The sequence below is a fragment of the Podarcis bocagei genome (genome assembly GCF_964188305.1).
Source record: "Podarcis bocagei genome assembly, chromosome: 4".
NCBI classification, from domain to species: Eukaryota; Metazoa; Chordata; class Lepidosauria; order Squamata; family Lacertidae; genus Podarcis; species Podarcis bocagei.
In genome coordinates, this window is record NC_138128.1 from 13815947 (window position 1) to 13839295 (window position 23349).

The following is a 23349-nucleotide window of genomic DNA, read 5'->3' on the forward strand; positions in this document are numbered from 1 at the left end:
AGGCCTCATAGCCAGCCATTTTCTCTTCTGGGCCTCATCTTTTCTCCCTCCTCATCCCATACACTAGGGTTGGGGAACCCTTTTCAGTCCAAGGTATGCATTCCCTCAAAGGCCACCTTCTGGGGGCTGCATGTCACACTGGTGGGTGTGGTAAAGATGATACTGAGCTATAGATGAACCAATGGTCTGACATAGTAAAAGGAAGCTTCCAATGTTCCTTTCACTCTAGCAACATTTCTCAAACAGGAGGCAATGGGCTGATCCCTGTATCAAATCTTAGTCGTAGCGTTTCCCTAAAGCAGGCATTTTATCAGGAGGCTGGCAGAATATAAAGGGAATGATTCTTAATGTCCTTTTTTATTCAGTAATTTAAGAGAGAGGCTATAGAACCCAGCCTCTTGGATAATGGCGTTGTCCCAAGTGAATCTCCACCCCCCCAGTCTCTTCCACTTCCTCATTCATCACTTCTACGGGTGCTGCTACCTGCCCTCTGTCTTTGAGCTCTTTGCTCTCCTACTTTCAAGGCACCCCAGGTTCTGGGAGGTGGCGGGGGCAGGGTCTGGAATGCTTTCTAACGACATGTCAGCCAGGTGTTGCTCTGGCTCTCCCATGATTTCACAACTTTCCCCTTGATCTGCCTCTGAGTTGCGACCTCCCTCAAACCCCTGTTGTAAATCTATACTGTCTTCCTCTTCCTCCTCCCTGGAAGTGTCAGGATGGGGAGACGGTCTCCACCATTCCTCCTCTGCCCTGTCCCTGACACATTTAAAGGCAAGTTTGCTCATTAGAAAGAACTGTGGGATTTCAGCAAAAACTGAGCTTCCGTGTGGTAGGGTTGCCATATTTCAAAAAGTGAAAATCCGGACACAGAAGCAAAATTGCTGAGCTTTTTCCCTTTTTTGGAAAATTGGCAGAACCGACATTGCCGACATGGCTTCCCATATGTCCAGATTTCCACAGACATTTTATTGATTTCCAACCAGACACTGCTTCCAACTACAGTATTCTGGGTATGTCCGGGATATGGCAACCCTACCATAAGGAATTCCTACAGGGCCAGGGATGTACATAAGAAGAACTCAATTGGATCAGACCAGAGGCCCATCTAACCCACCATCCCTTTCTCCCAGTGGCCACAAGCAACCCACAATAAGCATATGAGTGTTTATTTGTTCTGCATTTCCCTGTACAGTCATACCTCGGGTTGAATGTGCTTCAGGTTGAGTGATTTCAGGTTGCGCTCCACGGCAACCCGGAAGTAACAGAGTGTGTTACTTCCGGTTTCGCCGCTCGCGCATGCGCAGACGCTCAAAATGACATCACATGCATGTGCGGAAGCAGCAAAACACGACCCACACACGCACAGACACACCGTCGCATCTTACGTTCCATTCGGGATGCGAATGGGGCTCTGGAACAGATCACGTTCGCATCCCGAGGTACCACTGTAGCTGAATCCTGATAAGTTTTATTAAGAATACAAACAGGTTTGGCATTTTTTTCTTTCTGTTTTTATTCTGGCAGCCTTCACTGAGGGACGAACGCCACTAAACCTCCATTGGCAACATATTGCATATGAAGGTGGAATATAAATACAAGAAATAAAGGATAAATACATCCAGTGAGCAGAGGAGGTCCAGTGATCTGCACTGTTCTTGTGACAAACTTTTAACAAGCAGCCAGGAAGGCAAAAAAGAATTCCCTGCTGTGTTTCTGGATGGGGTGAAAAAAAGACTTTGACTTTAAGAGGCAAGAACTCATATTTACAGACTTGTAAAGATGTGCAAACAATGTTAAAGGCTTGACATAAACCATCCATTTCATTCATACACACACACACACACACACACACACACATATATGCACACACACACACAAACACACATGCCTATGCAGTTTTCCCTCCTGCAAAATCTCTGGTTGTATTCTATGAACCACCCCAAAGAGCATTTACTGTATCCATCAAAAAAATCAGTGCATACAGTCTGGACCCTTAGCTCCTTAGCCCTAGAGGTGGTGTAACTGTTTCAATTAACTTTACTTTTCATGGCGGGTACATAAAACGTTGTGGGGTCAAGTGAACAGATAAACAGCAAGCCATTCTTCAAACGTTCCTCGTGAAATGAACAAGAGTAAAAGCTGGAGGCTGCTACATTTACTTCTGTCACTCCCCAGGGCAGTGCTTAAGAACACCAGGTCAGGTAGGCTGAGATGCCGAGAAATTGCTCAATGCCTTCCCACTGAGATGTCATAGCATTTCATGCTGCGAATAGCTAACACCCTTCGATGAGGAGGAGGCAAATATTTCTCTTCCCCCTTCCTCCTCAACACACACACATACCTTTCTTTGCCATTCCAGTCATGCAGTGTTACAGCATTGTTGCTTCGGCTGATTTAGTGCCAATTCAAGTCAGATCTCCGGTGTCTGGACAAGTAACCACACCAAATATGCTTGATGGAACCTTGTTACAATTTCACAGTGGGGTTCATAATGGTCCCTCCCTCCCCCTGCCGCTGCCACCAAACAGTGAGAGGAAAACATTGAGAAAAGAGCAAGACGGCGAAACGCATCCTACTGTGTAACAGGTACCTTGAGTCTCAAACCGGCTCACATAGCAGGGATGGGGACAAAGTCTCAAGCTTCTGCTGCAGCTACAGCAGGGTTAGAAATACAGATGGATGAACCTACCTCTGGCCTGCATTAACTTCAACACTTTTTTTTTTTTGCCTGTGATTCTGTCACATTATAGGTAAAGGACCCCTGGCCATTAGGTCCAGTCGTGACCGACTCTGGGGTTGCGGTGCTCATCTCGCTTTATTAGCCGAGGGAGCCGGCGTACAGCTTCCGGGTCATGTGGCCAGCATGACTAAGCCCCTTCTGGCAAACCAGAGCAGCACACGGAAACACCGTTTACCTTCCCGCCGGAGCGGTACCTATTTATCTACTTGCACTTTGATGCACTTTCGAACTGCTAGGTTGGCAGGAGCAGGGACCGACCAACAGGAGCTCACCCCGTCACAGGGATTCAAACCACCGACCTTCTGATCGGCAAGTCCTTGGCTCTGTGGTTTAACCCACAGCGCCACCCGTGTCCCTCTCTGTTGCATTATATTTTTTCATTAATCTGGGCATGGTGTATTGGTTTGAGTGCTGGACTAGGACCAGCAAGGTGGGGTGACTGGCTGGGAACAGATGGACAGAGCCAAATTCAATTCCCTGTCAATTCACGAAATTCCCTGGGGTGTGTCACAGCTAAAAATTGGCCACTGTTTCTTTAATGCTAAAAGAACTAAGTCAGCATGAGTCAGTGGCCTACAATGACTCATACAACCTTTCACCTAATTGAACCTATATATAGAGAGTGGTCAATGTTAGTGTTGGTTGGTTGAAAGTTGGCTGAGTTTGTGGTGTATGAAAGCTACCGGTCATGGATGCGAAATACTTTTTCAAGAATAAAAGCAGCATTCTGCAAAGATACTCTTTCTCAAGGACTCTTTTGTGCCAACTAGGGTCCGAGGACCAGGCAAAGGAGTCAAAGGAGGTCAGAACCTTTTCCTTTTCTAACACTGACAGGGTGACCTTTGGCCAACCACCAGCTCTCAGCCTAGCTATGTAATCCTGCCTTGGGCTCAAGAGAAGAGAGGGGTGATACAGAGGAACATGTCACACACACTTACATACATATACCTAGCCAGAACTCGCCAGAACTCAGTTCCAGCACCTCTCAGGTGGGCCCCATTGCCATTAAACATACTGAAACTCAGGACGGATAATGCCAATTTGATTTCACTATGTAAAGAGTCCCACAATCCTGGTCCACCCCACTAAATGCACAATCTGAGGCCAGTCTGGAACTGCCAGGCACAAACATCCATATTCAGAGACACATATAAATACATGGTTTGATATGATTCAACTGCTGAGAGCTGGACTGCAACATTTAAAATATAGTTGTGTTCCAAACATTAGTCCAAGAGGTAAAGAGAAGTTGAATTTTGTATAGGAAACTGTGAAGACTGGAATGATCAAGCTCCCCTAATCCATAGATCTTGAAATTTGAGCAGACAAAAGTGCCTGTGAAGAGAAGTTGGAACAGGAAGACAATATACCCAAGTAGACCAGGTATCTTCAACCTTTTTGGGTCCCACTTTAACCCAGATGTGCACCTGGGGACCCATTCCTTGATCTACTGCCATATATTTGCACAGCGGTAGTTGTGATCCACCTTGGATCAAGTGGGTCTTGATCTAACAGTTGAAGAACAACAAGAAGAAGTGTTTGGACTTGATATCCCACCTTTCACTCCCTTTAAGGAGTCTCAAAGCAGCTCACAATCTCCTTTCCTTTCCTCCCCCACAACAAACACTCTGTGAGGTGAGTGAGGCTGAGAGACTTCAGAGAAGTGTGACCAGCCCAAGGTCACCCAGCAGCTGCATGTGGAGGAGCGGGGAATCGAACCCGGTTCACCAGATTATGAGTCCACTGCTCTTAACCACTACACCACGCTGGCTCTCTGAGGACCAGCAGATGATCTCACACTAAGGTCAAGTTCTCTGAACTTGGTTGCCCACTTAGCCCAGCATGAATTTAAGCTACTGTGAAATAATTCCCTATTTTGAGGATCCAGGTGCTTGACTCATAATAGGAACAAGGGAAGCAGCAGTTTGAAGCTTTTCTCCAACCAGGGCTTTTGCCAATATTCTATCAGAACAGGAGCATTCACCAGCTGCCAATACTCAGTGGTAGGTGCTGGCATAATTCACTATCAACTACACTTCGCTTTTCTCTCTGCAAAAAAGCTGACGTGTCACTTGCTCCCTGTCCTCTCCCAATTAGCCACAGATTGCTGCTTTTTTTTTCTTTTTTTTAAGGCGGCCACCTGCCTCTCCAGTCTGAGTCCAGGGATAATCAGTGCTGGGCATTTTCCATGTTGTTAAATGCAATGGCAACTCTGGATTCCAGGTGCTGCTGTTTTTGCAAGGTTCAAAGTGATCTCTTTCACCGAACCACCATGGAACTCCCAGGCACAGGTGAGAAAAAGGGCATCGTGCAAAAGGAAAGCTTTGTAGGATTCTGACAACATGGGTGGGAGACGGTCTCACTTAATTTGAATTGCAGGAGAACAAAACTTTAATTTTTATTACACCTAGAAAGTGAGACAGATTGAGGCGAGAGAGACAGAGAGAATTTCTAAGCCACTTGTTTCAGCTAGTAACACTGAGCAGCCGTACATATTCAGGACTTCAGGACTTTCTCATTCCCTGGAGAAGATTCACTATGTTACATAAATTCATCCCATGCAGTAAAACCCTATGTGTATCTTCCTAGAGGTAAGACCCATTCAGCTCAAAATTAGCACCCAGAATTCTCTCCCAGGTGTGCATGAACAATCATGCAGCCTTGGTAACATCCAGACAGGGCTGGTCTGCCCCTGAGGCAGCTGCCTTGGGTGGCACCCTCTTCCCGCCCCACTGCCTCTGTCGCTGGTGGAGAAGTGGCAGCAGCAGCTTCCAGCAACATCTCAGGAGTCTGCAGAGCCGGCTCGCAGACGAGGCAGGGCAAAGCAGCCGCCTCAAGTGACAGAAGCGCAAGAGCCTCAGGTGGTGAAATGGGCTGGGCTGCCCCTGTCAGCCTGGGGTGCACATAACAAAGGGGAGCAAAATATTTAGGTACTCCTGGTAAGCAAGCAGCAGGGCCTATGAGCCACCATTTCCCCATGTTTCTAATGCACCAGTTTTCAATCAACAGCTTAACAAAACAGCAGTATGCAGTGGGAAAATACTCTTTGTAATACTCACCAATACTTGGGTACCCCGGTGTAGAAGGATCACCTCCACCGTTCAAGGACACCATAAATGCTTTCTTGCTCAGGTTCTGAGTCTTTGGTAAATCGCAAGGATCGACATAAAGAAGGGCACCTCCAAAACCTGCCTCTTCCAGCAGAGAAAGCTGGGAAGACACACAAGTAAAAGGAGAGCATCAGCATTAGGTCGTTAACATTGTTTCCCACTCTTCTCACATTTATATACCACCTTCCTTCCATCTTGGAATCCAAGGCAGGATATACATGTGGTTCATTGGTGGTCACCCCTCCAGAACCAAACCTGCTTAGCTTCAGCAAGGTGGTGGCTTCATGAGCTTTCAGACCATACCCTGGGACAAGCGTAAGGAATATCCCTTGTGGGCAGAACGCAGACTGCCAGAGAGATGGTTTGCAGGATTAAAGAAATTCATTGCTAATCAATGAAGTATTGTTCTTGTTGTTATTAAGGCTTGAATTGCCTTGTAAATTAGTCTTAAGATGATTTGCAAAAATCTTGTGGAGACAGCGAAATGTAGTTTCAAAAACAGAACCACAACAACTAAAGCTAGGAAGATGGTTGGAACAAATGTGGAGCGAATTTTCAAAAGAGAATTAATTGATCAAGATCCTAGTGCTGAACGCAAAATCAGTGCACTCCTTTCTAAATTATCACTGGGGATGTTCTTATGCAGCCTACCAAAGAGCTAAATCACAGCATAAATTGTTTGTGGCTTGACTTTGAGCACATGCACACCATTTAAACATTTAAAGCACTAAACATTAACAACAACAACAACAACAAAAACCGCCAATAAACCAGCAACTCTAGTTTGTGAAGGGTGCTGAGAGTTGTTACGATATCCCCTGCCACCAGCCAGAATTACAATCTTCAGAACCCTCCGAGAGAAGCAACTGATTGTTAAACAATTCTGGGAATTGTAGCTCTGTGAGAGGAATACGGGTCTCCTAACTCAGCACTCTTCTGTGTAATTTTTTTATTTATTTTATTTTATTTTTTAATGCCAATTGCTCAGATGCCAAATTATATTATTTTGCTGGGCCCCCACATGCTAGAATTGATGATTTGATTAATTTACTTTAACTCTGCATTCCCAAAACTTATAAATTCCAATTACACACCAGTCAGAATAACAATCCCTTATACCGCAGCTGCAGTTTTAACAACTTCCATTTGCATTAACACATCAAATAATTTACAGTCCTACAAGCAAAGCCTTCAAACTCTCCCTTTGTTCTTCTTGTGTGTGGCTATTATACTATTCGTGATGTTTCTTCCTGTCCTTGTACTGTATTATGTCTATCTTTTGTCAGTTGTTGCTGTTCTCCATCATACCTTGGGTGGAGCTAGTATCCCATTGCTGTTTCGTAAGTTCTCCATACTCAGCACTCTTGTCAAACTAGAGTTCTCAGGAGGAACCCATGCCCATTGAAAATTATATGATACTGCTTTAAATGTATAGAGTAGATGTGGCCTTAATCAACACAAACCAATACATCTTACTGTTGCTGATTACTTGTTCAGTTATCTTGGGTATCAATTCCCTCCCTCAACTCTCTTTTCCCCCGTCACTTCTCTGCCCCAAAGCTGCTTTGTCCTAATAATGTGGTAATGCACATTAGGAATCAGAAAGAACAAACGCAATGCATTTTGTTTTCCCCTACCAAAAAAAAGAAATATATATATATATTTTCCTCTGCTGTTTTATTTTGATAGGCTTCAGGGAACTTAGATACAGAATACAGCAAGTGCCTGGTCCTGCTGCCATGGTTACGCAAGCCATTCAGGGGAGAAGGTGTGCAATTGCTAAAACATGTAGCATGGCCTAAAACACAATCCCTGTTTCTTGGGAACCAATATGTCAGCATTCCTCCAAACAAACACCCCAGTCAAATAACTTATCCCAGATTTTGCATTTATAAATGCAGTTTCCCAACCGCTAGAAATGACTCCAGGCCAATCAGTGGAAACTCATTACGAGCAGGAACTGGGAGCCAAATTTCCAGGAAGGGTAAAGCTACTCTCCCCAGGTGGAACAGTCGTCACTTGCTAGAAGACACACCATGTTTTCTCTCCAAGCTCATTATTTCTAGGCTCAGGACTGACAAAAGGAGTGAATTCTCCACACAGAGCATTATTAACGTAGGGAGTGCAATCCCACAAGAAGTGCTCAGGGCATTGTTCAGAGAATTAACGGTGCAAGCCATCTACCCACACAGTGTTTTTCCTTCCCTGAGATGTGCTCCTTACTAGGTTTGTGACTGAATGAAAGCTGTCCCGGTCTTTATGCAAAATGCGTAAGGCAGGAGGGGGCAGGGTGACTCAGGAACTGCCTTGTTCGGAATTTAAACGCGTCCTGAAATTTGTAAGTAATATTCCTTGCAAAAGTACGGTCACATGCACCATAAAGGGTTGAAAACACCATAGACATTGTCTGCATAGTGCAGGCAGCTCGCCAGCGGAGTGTGCAATTGAATCTAGGACATTGTTTGTAGGAGAAATACGCCAGGCAGTTCAGTAAGGTCAGCAACTGTATAATTTACTGACAGGTAGAAGAACAACTATGTAAGAGTATAAAGTGATGCTACTTCTGTCTGCCTCTCATTCGAGGCAGACAGCTTACAGAATAGACAGTCTTTCCAGTAAAGTACTTTTCCAGCAGAGATGCAACACAGGAAGGCTAAGTTCAAGCCAGCAGCACATCTGGCTCTGACTTATACCTCATGGGATGCTTGAGCTCATGACCTTGAGCTCGTGACCTTAGTTAGCCATGATTTGGCTTTTTCTCTGCAAGCATAAACTTACATACTCCAACGTATTTTGCATGCACTCTGCTAATGACAGAGGACATTGCATATGATGGATAAGGCAAAATCTACTATTGAGATATAGAGATGGAGGTGAAGTTTCATTTGCATCATATTTGATTCACAGCAAACTTACTTAATTCACACTCTCTGAAACAGGTAAACCCACTTAAATTGGAAGGACAAACTGTACCTTGAATCTTTGATTGTTGATACTTGAATGAACTTCTCTCCCCATCCCAATCTCTCTTCCCACTCCTTTCATTAACTATTAAACCTTTGATGTTCAGAGGCTGATCAGACTATTTCTGGTCAGTATCAGTTTTCCATGCATTCATTCACACAACTCCATTCCATCCTAGTTCTACATTAATCTGTGATTTATCAATTTATTTAAGAATCTGTACAGCAATTCGCACTTCATTACACATTTAAATAGCGCTTGGATCACAAAACAGTATGTATGTATTTATTTAAACTGTTATTACCTACTCATCACTGCAGATGCAATTCTGGCTATGTCTGTAGCATTTCAGTACATTGGGCTGATGCTGTATCACAAAATTTTGAGAATTGGTAAATCCTAAAGATAATTGCATCCCAGGCTGTGTGTTAGCCCAGGAAGTGTGAATTATGATGGTTTGCTTAAAAAATGTGGACCAAATGAAAAATTCCTATCCATCCCTAGATGTGTACTGCAGAGACCATCTAGCTGGAGACCACGTCATTCTGAAACCTGTCTTCAGATTAATATCTCCTTCTTCCAGGATTGCCCAAGACATCTGTCTTGTGATCCACCATCTGGGAATCAGTGTGCTCTCAATTGTCTGTCCCATTACACACACATGGGATGCTACTTCCCTGTGGTGCTATTGTGGTTGTTGTCCATATGCAAATGCAACAGCCACATGGAAAGGCCAGCAAGGTTGTGATGATGCCACACAGTGTACAGTTTTTTTTTATTATTGATTTAATGTAAATCCTTTCTTCCATTTTGAATTTTGTTAGCCACCTTGAATGTGCCAATCAAAAGGCAGGCTATAATTTAATACAAAACCACAATCATGTGGGACAGTGACATGGAGAAGCAACTCCCACAGATTTGCATGAATGCATGAAGAAGGCATCTCTCTTTCCTGCTCTCTTCCCCCGTCTCTCGAAAGATACTGATTACCATTTTATCCCATCAATCAACCCACAGAGTTGTTTCATGATTACAATCTTGGATTAGTTTCAAATGCAAGATTTGGTTCCACTTCCATCATTCCAGAGCAACGGTCTTTCCCTAAATCTCTAAAGACTCCTTGTTCCAATTTAATCACAGGCAGTTTGATTTAGTTTTCCCGAATTTCATGTAAAGCCTGAAAGGGCTGGGTATATAATTCTCAGAGTGCTGACTTCAATGACAAAGCCACAGCATGTAGAAACTAATGGCTGCAATGCTCATTTGTATGGTGGTCAGTTCTTATCTCTCTAGCTGCTCCTTGGGACCTTGAAATAAAAATACATACAATATGCACATCTACACTGACCTGCGGGCCTGTTTACACTCCGAGTCTAAGAGACAGTGTGATTCAGAGCCCAGTGTCCTCTAATTGGTATATTCACAGCTGGGCACATTATTGTATTAAAAATGCAGTGCGAAAGGACAACATACTTCTAATCTGAATGTGTGGTGCAGAAACATTTCTTGTACTGTGAAGCTCTCTCTCACTCAGCTCATGTTAGCATCTGGCCATTAGGAGTGGTGCCAAACTTCTAGAACTTGGGGGGGGATTTGAAAATAAACTTCCGCAGTTCAAGAAAGCCCCACCAATTATGAGCTGAGTTGAAACTCCCCTTGAAAGTTTGCCTTCGCTCATAATTAGCTCACATCAGTGCAAGCTGCTCCTAGTCGTCTTAGCCATCAGTTTCAATGCTCTCCCTCCTTTCCTTTCCAATCTCACCTTGCAAGGCGGAGCGGTAAGGGAGGTGGGGAATCTTGCATTAGTTTTATTGATTGTAATGTTAGTAAGGTAAAGTACCCCTCATCTCACTCTATAGGCCGGGAGCCAGTGCTGTCCGCAGACACTTCCGGGTCACGTGGCCAGCGTGACAAGCTGCATCTGGCGAGCCAACGCAGCACACGGAACGCCGTTTACCTTCCCGCTGGTAAGCGGTCCCTATTTATCTACTTGCACCAAGAAGGTGCTTTCGAACTGCTAGGTTGGCAGGCGCTGGGACCGAACGATGGGAGCGCGCCCCGCCGCGGGGATTCGAACCGCCGACCATGTGATCGGCAAGTCCTAGGTGCTGAGGTTTTACCCACAGCGCCACCCGCGTCCCTGTAATGTCAGTACTTCTGGCCTATTTTATAATGTTCATTTCAAGCTATAGTACCTGTTGAGCTATGGACCTGTGGCTTTTTTCTTCTTTCTGATATACTGGCATATTGTGTTAAATTTCATTCACACCAGTAGGCATGGTGCAACAAAACACAAGGCTTTGTCCAATCACTACTCCCTGATTCGTTCAGCACATGCATGTTTCTGTTCCCCCATGATTCCACACCCCCCCCCCCGGAAATGGCAGGAAATAACTATATGCTAGTATACCACGCCACAGTTCGTCACTATACTCCCACAATTTTCTGGATTAATGGGATTGCAAATGATTTTTTCTTCTTCCTAGAAGCAATGAGCATGGAAATGAGTGCTGAAGCTTTTGCTAGATTCCACTAGATTTCTGGAAATGGCTAGTACACAGTACAAAGGTTCAAATATAATGGAGAAATGAGCAATTAGTGAAATGTCAGGGCAAGGGAATAAATTGCTGTGTGGATGCAGCCTAAGTTCCTGCTCTGTTTCCAAAAGCAATGGCTTTGAGCGCACACGTTGCTGTGCTAGGGAGTTAGCATGAGGGAGGGTTTGGCAGGTCAAGAGCAAAAGGGGAGAACTGAGTATCAGCCCCTACTATAAGGCTCACTGTGGTGCAACTTGCAATGTTGCGAGAATGGAACCAAATAAATTCATACTTGGCATGGGATAAATGGGCTAACCTTCAGACATGCAAGCCTGATGTCCTGGAATAAAATATGGGATGTGAGCGTAACAGTGTAAGCTGGCCCTCCTCTTCAAAGGTATTCTCATTTTCCAGTGTTGACATTTCTGAATGTTATATTAATTCAGCATGCATTAAAATGAACTGCATGCATGGAAATTATTGCAGGATTAGGAACAATGCCAATTAACCCCCACACTAGGTAATCCTACAGAGTATGTACTGAAAGCTCTTCTAAGTTCACAGTGCAAGGTATGGCAGTTGCATGGCCCATACTAATGAACCAGAGACCTATCTGTTCTTAGCCGGACAAAGGATGAGTTACTGGATATTTATTCTGATGGGCCTTTCATGCAGAAGTCCCAATTAGAGTCATAAGAATCTGCGAGCAATCCCTTTTTTTTCCAGTGTACTAATTGGCAATGCATAAAATCACTGACGGGAAGCAAAGTGCCATTTAAACTATCGGCAAAAAAAGAAGAAGAGGAATAACTACTTTGCATTGCAAGAATTTAATTAGATGTCACCCTCCTCTTGTTCCTTTGCTACAAGACAGCGTGTGTGAGAGCTTTTATATCAACAGAGCTAGAATGAGAGCAAAGCAGTGTACACATCTCTCTCTCTCTCTCTCTCTCTCTCTCTCTCTCTCTCTCTATATATATATATATATATGCAAACAAGGCAGCAAAGGCACTACATTAAATACTTAATCATACTGCTACTTTTGCCATTATGGATGTCAAAAGGACATAGTTCAATAGGAGCTTCTTTTGTTGCAGAAAATAAGACTGAGGCATTTAATGATCTCTCTCTCTAACCCAAAGGTAACAGGACACATGCATTAAAATGTTTAAGTGCTGCAGGATAATAGAATCACAAAATCATAGAATTGTAGAGTTGGAAGAGACCTCGAGGGTCACCCGGTCGAACCCCCTGCGATACAGGAATCTGAACTAGATCATATATGGCAGATGGCCATCTAACCTCTGCTTTAAAACCTCCAAGGAAGAATCCACCAACTCTTGTGGGAGTCTGCTCCACTGTTGAATGGCTCATACCCTCAGAAAGTCTAGTCAGAATCTCCCTTCTTGTAACTTGAAGCCATTGGTCTGGGTCTTACCCTTCAGGGCAGGAGAAAACCATGTTGCTCCACCCTTCATATGACAGCCCTTTAGATATTTGAAGGTAGCTATCATATCTCCTCTTTTTTTCTTTTTTTGTAAAAGTTTTTATTATTAAAACAACTCAGCATTAATACACACATATTGCGAGTATACAAGCATACAAACATACATTTCATACAATCCTTTAAAATGTTCAAACATACCTACACTCAATCCCACAGATAATTTCTTTTCCCATCACCACCTACCACCCCTCACCCCACCTTTGTGTTAGACTTCCAATCTACTCAATTGCAATTGCTTTCCACTTCTATTACTTTCTTTCACACACCTTTAACCTAATTTCATGCTTTTTTTCCTATTACACATTGTTATCCATCTTATTTAGTATTTCAGTATTTAAAATGGAACTTGTTTATTCTAATAGTAGTTCTGATTTTTCAATATGGTTTTGCAAGTATCCTTTAAACACCTTCCAGTCCCTGTCTATCTTCTCTTTTGAGATCCTTCCAATTTCTCCCATTGTTTTGGATATATTGTAATACTCCAATAATTCGGCAAGCCACTCTGTTTTTGTTGACTATCATATCTCCTCTCAGCCTCCTCTTTCCCAGGCTAAACATACCCAGCTCCGTCAACCATTCCTCATAAGGCTTGGTTTCCAGACCCTTGGTCATCTACAAGATGGGTGACACCTGGCTTGAGAGCAGTACATGTGGAAAGGATCTAGGAGTCTTGGTTGACCACAAACTTGACATGAGCCAACAGTGTGACGCGGCAGCTAAAAAAGCCAATGCAATTCTGGGCCTCATCAATAGGAGTATAGCATCTAGATCAAGGGAAGTAATAGTGCCACTGTATTCTGCTCTGGTCAGACCTCACCTGGAGTACTGTGTCCAGTTCTGGGCACCACAGTTCAAGAAGGACACTGACAAACTGGAACGTGTCCAGAGGAGGGCAACCAAAATGGTCAAAGGCCTGGAAACGATGCCTTATGAGGAACGGCTAAGGGAGCTGGGCATGTTTAGCCTGGAGAAGAGGAGGTTAAGGGGTGATATGACAGCCATGTTCAAATATATAAAAGGATGTCACATAGAGGAGGGAGAAAGGTTGTTTTCTGCTGCTCCAGAGAAGCGGACACGGAGCAATGGATCCAAACTACAAGAAAGAAGATTCCACCTAAACATTAGGAAGAACTTCCTGACAGTAAGAGCTGTTCGACAGTGGAATTTGCTGCCAAGGAGTGTGGTGGAGTCTCCTTCTTTGGAGGTCTTTAAGCAGAGGCTTGACAACCATATGTCAGGAGTGCTCTGATGGTGTTTCCTGCTTGGCAGGGGGTTGGACTCGATGGCCCTTGTGGTCTCTTCCAACTCTATGATTCTTTGATTCTATGATTCTGTGATCTTGGACGCCCTCGTCAGACCACGTTCCAGCTTGTCAATATCCTTCTTAAATTGTGGCACCCAGAATTGGACACAGGACTCCAGGTGTAGTCTGACACCTGTGATGTGAATGGATTCCCATTTGCCATCCTGCTCTCCTCTTGCAACTCAAAAAGGATACTGTAGCATCATGATATTAAGGAACAGAAACTCGAAAGAAATCAGGAGCCATGTGTAAACTGCCCCCCCCCCGAAACATAGATGGAATCAAGCACAGAAGGCAATCTTGTGAAATGATAGGCTGTTTCTATAAAGACTTAACAAGGTAGAAGATGCACTTAGTCTGAATGGAACAGAAATTATCTTCTGCATTAATTGAAATAGTTCTCTAGCTCTCTTTTCAGGATGGCAAACTTTACCAAAAAACCTGCTACTGCTGCTGCTTATGTAAATAAAGAAGCATAATAAAGTTTTCAGCTCTGTATAGATACACTCCCATATGACATTTAATTTAATCACTAAGATTAAATAAAATCTTTCCTTGAAAGTTCCTTGCTATGCTTTTTTCTCCAAATGAGAAAAATGGGCCATTGCCACAATAAAAAGGGCGCTTTCTTCTCTCTCCCTCTTATTGGCGGGGAGTGGGGAACCACCTTAATTTTCTTTAAGCGTACTTCACGTTATCATCCTAATCCTCATAATAAGCAAATGTCAGGGTCTTTTCACTGACTTGCCTTATGAGATGTGTGTGGCCCCCCACTCTGGCTATATCCAGTGCTTCCCCCCCAAAATAAATAAATAAATGTTTAGGGGGTACTCTCGTTTTTCTACTCATATTGAAATGCTGCCCCTGAATTAGGCCAAACTTAGATTCACAAAATGTTTAGGGGTATGTGTCCCACGGCGTTCCCCCAGAAAAAAAAAGCACTGGCTCTATCTCACTGGTTTGTAATAATAATAACAACAATAACAAGACTGTTTCCTGCTAAGTATATCCTGTCTCATTTTAAGGCTATGTTTTATGTGTGGGATCTGTCTTCCTTAAATTTCTACTATATAGTTTATAGTAGCAGTATTCTTTAATGCTACTTTGTCAGTGCATTGTTTTTGTTTTATTATGATACTTTGACTTTAAATTGGTGTAATTTGCCCTGAGTTCTGTACAGGCGGTGAAAATATTTGTTATAAACAAACAAACAAATCATATCAAATTGCAAATGAGAAGACGGTCAAGCTTGCTGTAGGCTAATATGTGACCTGAACTAGGAGTTTTCTACAGCTTTCATTCTAAGCCGCGAGAGTTTCCTGCTTCACTCAGCCTATAGATAAATTGGCTTGCAAATCATAAATATCAACTTTCTATCTAACACGCTCTGGGGCTTTTTTTTTCTAACTGTGTGGGTCACAATGGCCTAATTTTTTCCTTAATTAGAAACCGGATATCAAAAAGCTTGCTTGCATTTTAAGATTCTGAAAAAGCTTGCATATCATGCTTTTTATAGCATATATATTTTTCCCTATGATTTCTGTGGTTGGAAGTTTCAAAGCTAATATGTCAGCATTTATTTGGCAGGTTATGCAGTGCACCCCCCCCCCTCAAAAAAAAGAAAGCCTAGGAGAGACCGTGAGCAATCCTACAACAATCCTATATGGCATATATGTTAAGCCATAATGAAGTACAGCAGATTCAAAATCCATTCAGATGTGGAGCTACTGCTGGCTGAAACCAGAGGTTCCCAAACTTAGTTGGCCCACTGCTCCCTTTTCAGTAAAAAAAATATATATATATTCAGCCCCTCCCTCAAAATATACCTTCTTTCAACGAACAAACAGAAAGGTGCTACAATCTGCCTGCCATTGACCAAATAGGCAGACAAGCTTCAATCTACCGTATTTTTCGCTCTATAAGACGCACCAGACCACAAGACGGACCTAGTTTTTGGAGGAGGAAAACAAGAAAAAAAAAATTCTGAATCTCAGAAGCCAGAACAGCAAGAGGGATCGCTGCGCAGTGAAAGCAGCAATCCCTCTTGCTGTTCTGGCTTCTGGGATAGCTGCGCAGCCTGCATTCACTCCATAAGACGCACACACATTTCCTCTTACTTTTTAGGAGGGGAAAAGTGAGTCTTATAGAGCAAAAAATACAGTACTTCCTGTTGGGAAACTGCCAGAGAGATATAGTCCATCATGGCCCCAAGCCGATTGCCGGAGTTCATCGATCTCCCGTAGACAGGCAGATCCAGCAGTTAGCGACATGAAGCCTCAGAAACGGATTGCCACATTCCAGGCTTGTGTACACTGTTTATCAGCAGAAACACAGCAGAAAGCTTGCACCGCAGAAAGAGCATAATTTCCAGACTTTATTTAGCGTAGAACAGAACAAAGAAAAACATGACCGTTCTGTGTCAGCATCTCTGGCCAACTGGCAAAAACGAAAGGAATATCAGAACATAAACATCCTGTGAACAGGACATGCGCAGACTCTGTGACTCTCAAAGCCTGCTCCCTTTTAAGGTGGAACGGAAATATCCTAACACTTCCTGAGCTTTGGTGAAGCCAAAAAGGATTCACTCAAGCCTGAGAAAACCCCTCACCTCCAGCATGAATGCAGTGGCGTAGCTAGCCGCTCGGGTGCCCGGTGCAGCACGTGCGTCCTGCAGCCAGGGGCAGGGCAAGCGGGGTGGGGTGCGGGGTGAGCCAAGGCAGGGTGTGCTGTGTGGAGCCTCTCCACAACCTCCCCCTCAACTGTAGGGCGGTCGAGGCAGTGGGCAGACGCAAGCCTTGCGCTGCTCAAAAAAGCAGCGTGGAGCAGCGTGGAGCTTGCAGGCAGTCCGCCCACTGCCTCCCCCTCAGGAGCGACTTGTGGCTGAGGCACACTGCAGGCCCCACAGTGTGCCCCCTGCCTCACCTAGCTACCAGTGGCGTAGGAAGGGGTGTGAGGTGGGTTCAGGTGTCCCCCCCCCCAGTAATAATAATAATAATTTATTATTTATACCCCGCCCATCTGGCAGGGTTTCCCCAGCCACTCTGGGCGGCTTCCAACAAAGTATTAAAATACAATAATCTATTAAACATTAAAAGCTTCCCTAAACAGGGATGCCTTCAGATGTCTTCTAAAAGTCTTGTAGTTATTTTTCTCTTTGACAACTGGTGGGAGGGCGTTCCACAGGGTGGGTGCCACTACTGGGAAGCCCCTCTGCCTGGCTCCCTGTAACTTGGCTTCTCGCAGGGAGGGTACCTTCAGAAGGCCCTCGGAGCTGGACCTCAGGTAGAACGATGGGGGTGGAGATGCTCCTTCAGGTATACTGGGCCAAGGCTGTTTAGGGCTTTAAAGGTCAGCAGCAACACTTTGAATTGTGCTCCGAAATGTACTGGGAGCTAATTTAGGTCTTTCAAGACCGGTGTTATGTGGTCTCGGCGGCCACTCGTAGTCACCAGTCTAGCTGCCGCATTCTGGATTAGTTGTAGTTTCCGGGTCACCTTCATCGGTAGCTCCACGTAGAGCTCATTGCAGTAGTCAAAGCGGGAGATAACTAGAGCATGCACCACTCTGGTGAAACAGTCTGCGGGCAGATAGGGTCTCAGCCAGCGTACCAGATGGAGCTGGTAAACAGCTGCCCTGGACACAGAATTGACCTGTGCCTCCATGGACAGCCGTGAGTCCAAAATGACTCCCAGGCTGCACACCTGGTCCTTCAGGGGCACAGTTACCCCATTCAGGACCAGGGAGTCCTCCACACCTGCCCGCCTCCTGTCCCCCCAAAACAGTACTTCTGTCTTGTCAGGATTCAACCTCAATTTAGCCGCCATCCATCCTCCAACCGCCTCCAGACACTCACACAGGACCTTAACTGCCTTCATTGGTTCTGATTTGAAAGAGAGGTAGAGCTGGGTATCACCCATTTCAAAAAGTGTCGTGAGCCCAATTTTTATTTTTTAAAAACACACACACATATTTTTGCCATTTTCTCACCCCCTCAGTGATGACACCCGGGACGGACAGCACCCCCTTCCTACACCACTGCATAAACAGCAGATCCAGGGGGGGCACTGTAGCCGTCCTGCAACAGTGCCCGACCTGGTGGTGTCATTACACAACAGATATTGTTGAATGGTTTCTTTAAATGTAAAGGTTCATCATTGTTCCACTCGATGTGTATGTCTTTAAGGGGCCAGAGCAAGGGCCAGAGCAAAATAACGAGACCCAGCTTTACAGCTGTGAAACATAGCAGGTGCTGTTGAGTTGTATTGATTAAGCTGTGTCAGCATTTGGGTGTAGTATATAAGGAGCAGCACCTAGCTCTCCCATTACCCTGAGGGATGGGTCTGGTTTGGTTTCTTAATGTATTTAGTGTAAAAGGAGTTTTTGTCTTTGTAATTAGAATCCTGTTTAAGTACTTTTGTGAGTCCCTTTTTAATGCATGTTCTCCCCAGCAAGCTCTCTGCAGCGCTACCATACTGCAAATAGCCAACATCTTTAACAGATGTACAAAAGGTTTTTCAAAATTCTCTTCTCTTCTCTTCTCTTCTCTTCTCTTCTCTTCTCTTCTCTTCTCTTCTCTTCTCTTCTCTTCTCTTCACTCTTCATGTTTTTGATGCCCCCCATTGCACCTGAGGCTACTACCGCCCCCCCAGATCATACCAGCACCCCCCCATGGGGGGGCATTATCACCCCCTTTGGAAAACACTGAGCAAGCCAGTCCTACAGTCTCACCCGTTATAAGGCAGCTTCCCAAGTCTGCCTTTGAGTTTTGAAACTCTTTCCTTGGAAAGAATAAAGGCACGTTTTGCACCTTTCTTGCTGGCAGCTTGTATCAAAGTAATGGATTGCACTTCTGCCTTGTGCTCCAGCGGCAGGTTAGAATTGTTGTCTGGCTCACATTGCTAAAGCTTTTTCAGGAGAAAGCTCTTTGAGTAGGTGACCAGCGTTTCGCCACTCCGGGAGACAATTCAAGTTACAGGTTGCCAGCAAGGCAGATGAAAAGCCCCTTCAGCCACAAATTGTTGGGGGTCACATTTTTCATCTTCACATTGCCCGTTTCCGCCCCCACCAATTTATTGTCCATTCTCAAAGTAACCTAAGCCTCATACAAGAAAAAGCAATTTGTAACACAACTGCAGCTTTCTAAAAATGGTTTGTTATTGTTTTTCCTACAGATTTCATGGATATTTTTATTTAAAGTAGATATACTGCTAGCTCCCTCTACTAGATTTCATGAACTTTTATTATAAATTGGAGAGCTTATTTTATTGCCAGATCTTGCTTACCAGTGCTAAGAAGTCCGCAACGTTCAATTCCAATTAAAAATGAAATTGAACTACAACTCCCTGGAAAGAGAAGTAGATTGGACTCAATAAGCTTTACTCAATTTATTTCAGCAACAAAATAATTGAATTGCTTACAGTCCAGGAAAAAAACCCAAAAAACTTTGCATTATTTTATCAGTACATAACACCATATCTTTTACATAGCTATTGCTTCATGAAATACTATATATTTTAAAATAACCAGGCAATGGAGCATTCTGCGTGTAATTACCATTTAACGCTGAAACAAACCTAGCAACATGCCACTTTGGACATTAATGATATGCATAAATATAGTGAATGTGAGCTTCTTGCACTGCTCGTATTCACATACATCATATTTGTCTGAAGTGAGAATTTGTGTTTCTTTTAGGCCGGAGGATAGTGCGCTGTGCCTTACTCATCACTCTCAAAATAGAGGGGGGGGGCTTTGCTTTAGATCTTTATAATACAGTGGTACCTTGGGTTACAGACACTTCAGGTTACAGACGCTTCAGGTTACAGACTCTGCTAACCCAGAAATATTACCCCAGGTTAAGAAGTTCAGGATGAGAACAGAAATCGTGCGGCGGCAGCGGGAGGCCCCATTAGCTAAAGTGGTACCTCAGGTTAAGAACTGTTTCAGGTTAAGAACGGACCTCCAGAACAAATTAAGTTCTTAACCCAAGGTACCAATGTAATAACTTATTATTTATACCCCGCCCATCTTGCTGGCTTCCCCCAGCCACACTGGGCAGCTTTATGGTGTATCAACACAGAGAGGAGGTGATTTTGGATTAACTCACACTGTCATTTTCAGTTTGCTATCTATGATGAGAATGATGACTAGCATGTCTTTTTTTCTCCAGTGTTCATAAAGAGTATAAAGCAGGGGGTCAGCAAACTTTTTCAACAGGAGGCCGGTCCACTGTCCCTCAGACCTTGTGGGGGGCCGGACTGTATTTTGACAAAAAAATACATGAACGAATCCCTATGCCCCACAAATAACCCAGAGATGCATTTTAAATAAAAGCACACATTCTATTCATGTGAAAACACACTGATTCCTGGACCGTCCGCAGGCCGGATTTAGAAGGCGATTGGGCCGGATCCTGCCCCTGGGCCTTAGTTTGCCTACCCATGGTATAAAGTATGGCAGCAAAATTTAGGGGGACTCCTATGGCTAGAACCAGCGGGATGGATGTTCCACTATTTGCAGAAACCCTCTGTTTGAAGGGCTGTCTGTTCTAAGACCCACTTAAAGTGTTGAGATTTTTATTAATGGTCACTGAAAGTTAAGGGGCTGACGAAGGATCAGAGTCCCCAAGTTCCCAGCAGTCTCTCCAAATATGCAGGCTTTGAGGCATTGCCAGTTCAGGCACAGATAAGACACAGAGATAATTCTTGTTGTTTATTTACCCGTTATTTCTTTCATAAAATCGTAAAGCACTTGCCTGTATAAACAGCAACCAGTGGCGTAGCATGGGGGGTGCCAGGGGTGCCGGCCGCACCGGGCGCAACATCTGGGGGGCACGAGTCCAGAGGGAAGGGACAAGCAATCGAGGCTTGTTTGGGGTGGGGGGTCGTTGTCTCCGTTTGGCCGGCCCCCCTCGAGGAAGTGGGAACCTCTCCAAGGCGCAGCGCGCCGTCAGTGGAGGGAAAAGAGCCACGCAGCAGCAGCAGCAGAGCCGGGAGGAGGAGGAGGTGGAGGCGCCCCGCAGGATCTGATCCGAGCCTGCTAATCGCTTGCTGGGAATTAAGCGGCTCAAAGAGGCAAAGGAAGAGGTGGAACCGCTGGCCCGGCCGGGAGGAAGCTGGAGAGAGCAGCGCGCCTGGGTGCGGCGAGGTTGGGTAGGTGCGCCCTGGCTGGCTATCACCTCCCGGGCTCAGTGCCTCCATGACCCCTCCAGCGGCGACGGGAGAGATGGGGGGGGGTCTGGAGCAGCCCCGGCTGGCCTGCTCCTGCTTCTCCCCCGCCTCCTTCCCGTTGCCGGCGCCTTGATCTCATCCGGATCAGGGACGAAACACGCCCATCCTTCGCTACTCCTTGTCGGGTCACTGCTTCATTTCTCCAGGGAGAGAGAGAGGAGAGGAGAGGTGCCGGGGATTGCCAAGCATGCGTGACGCAAAGGGCCTGCCCACGCACAGGCTGAGCACCGTGTGGCGGGGGCGGAGGGAGGCGCTCTGCACATACTTAGGAGGCGTTCGCCAGTGGCGTAGCATGGGGGTGCAGGGGGGGCCGGCTGCACCAGGCGCAACATCTGGGGGTTAGGGTTAGGGGGCACAAATCCATGGGTTAGGGGCGCAAATTACTTGCCTTGCCCCGGGTGCTGACAACCCACGCTACGCCACTGACAGCAACAACCATCTCACAGCGGTTTACGAAAGTTCTAAAACAATGAATTTATCAGTAAAAACAGTTAAATCCTTCAAAAAATAATTAAAATCCACGATAAGCTAAAAACCAGATTAAAACACGTACCCACGTTCTACACATCTCGGTAAGCTTGCCTAAAGAAAAATGTGCTTAGCAGACATAAAAAAAAGAGTACTGTGAGGACACCTGTCTGAGGCCAATGATGATGGAGTTGTTATCAATAAATGCAGGTCCAGCCCAATATATTTTGGCACTTCCCTGTCAGGGAAGACAGGGAGACTGAAGGTCAGTGTGAGGAACAAGGTAGAATTGAGTTGTTACTGAGTTTTTTTTATATATACTTGTAAGCCGTTTATATATACTTGTAAGCTGTATTGTTGTTGGTCAAAAACTGGGCATAGAAACATGATTGAAATGATTTTAAAATGAAATTAAGAGGTACATTTTTCCCAATTATTTTTTTCTTCATTCTCTTAACTGTCGTTTGCCAAACAACTATTTTCACAGCCATATACACAGAACTTCTAGAGTAAAACAGTGGGAAAATCTTTTTCACTTTCATGCACATGTGTTGTTCTACGCAAAGGACACATATACAGAAAAATGTATGAAAGCAGGAAACAGACTTGACTGCGTTCTTCATTTCATTTCCATTTTTACCATATGGTACATTGTGTATTGCTGTGTGTTGTTCTACCTCATAACTGAGGTATATTTTACCTCATAACTGAGATATATTTTCCTCAGCACTGAGCTAAACGAGCACAAAGAGTTCTCTGGAAAACTAGGATAAACTATGGTTAACCGTGTTTTCCAAACTCAAGTTCAGTATATAATTTTGTTCATAATTGGTTTCACCCATGGACCACAACAATGACATAATTACTCTAAAATAGCATAAATGAAAAAAAATTGGGTAGAAAACAATTCGTGGCGCACGTAAAGCAACATCAAATAAGACATACATCCAATTTACAGTCAATTACATGGTCATCGAGAAATGTTGATGACATTTCACAGCAACCGACACCATTGTTCAAGCCCATTATTAACATTTAGAAGCAAGAAATTCCAATTTCTCCTGACTGACCGGATCGTGCAAGCTGCCTCCCCAGTCCTCCCTCCCATTGTAAATTCCTGCTCCATATCCAAGACCTTTCTTCAGAAGTGCTTCTGTTCTCGAAATAGGTTTTGTGGGGTCTACAGTGAGGAGAAAGGGAAAGACAATTCCCCTTGAACTCTCATCCTTGTGCGAGAGGTGCAATGGATACAATATAGTGATCTTAAAAAATGTGATACCATCCTTTTGTCAAACCTTAACGATTTAAACTTTTCTCCTTCTTCACATTATTACTTCTCTGTTGCAACTGTTAATAACATCCAGTGTCTTTCAAGAACTTCCAGAAAACAGCAAACACTGGACTCCAAAGATTTCAATCCTGAAAGACGGACAATAATAATAACAATAATTTATTATTTATATCCCACCCATCTGGCTGAGTTTCCCCAGC

The 23349-nt window shown here is 44.4% G+C and overlaps 1 protein-coding gene across 5 annotated transcripts in view; it reads right to left on the reverse strand.

Moving 5' to 3' along the window:
• NAALADL2 (N-acetylated alpha-linked acidic dipeptidase like 2) overlaps positions 1–23349 on the reverse strand; it is a 659014-nt gene that overhangs the window by 284470 nt on the left and 351195 nt on the right. For all 5 annotated transcript variants that reach the window (XM_081190167.1, XM_081190168.1, XM_081190169.1 and 2 more), the window contains one exon: positions 5800–5950. In XM_081190167.1, coding sequence (XP_081046293.1) covers positions 5800–5950 — 151 coding nt within the window. The remainder of the gene's footprint in view (positions 1–5799; positions 5951–23349) is intronic.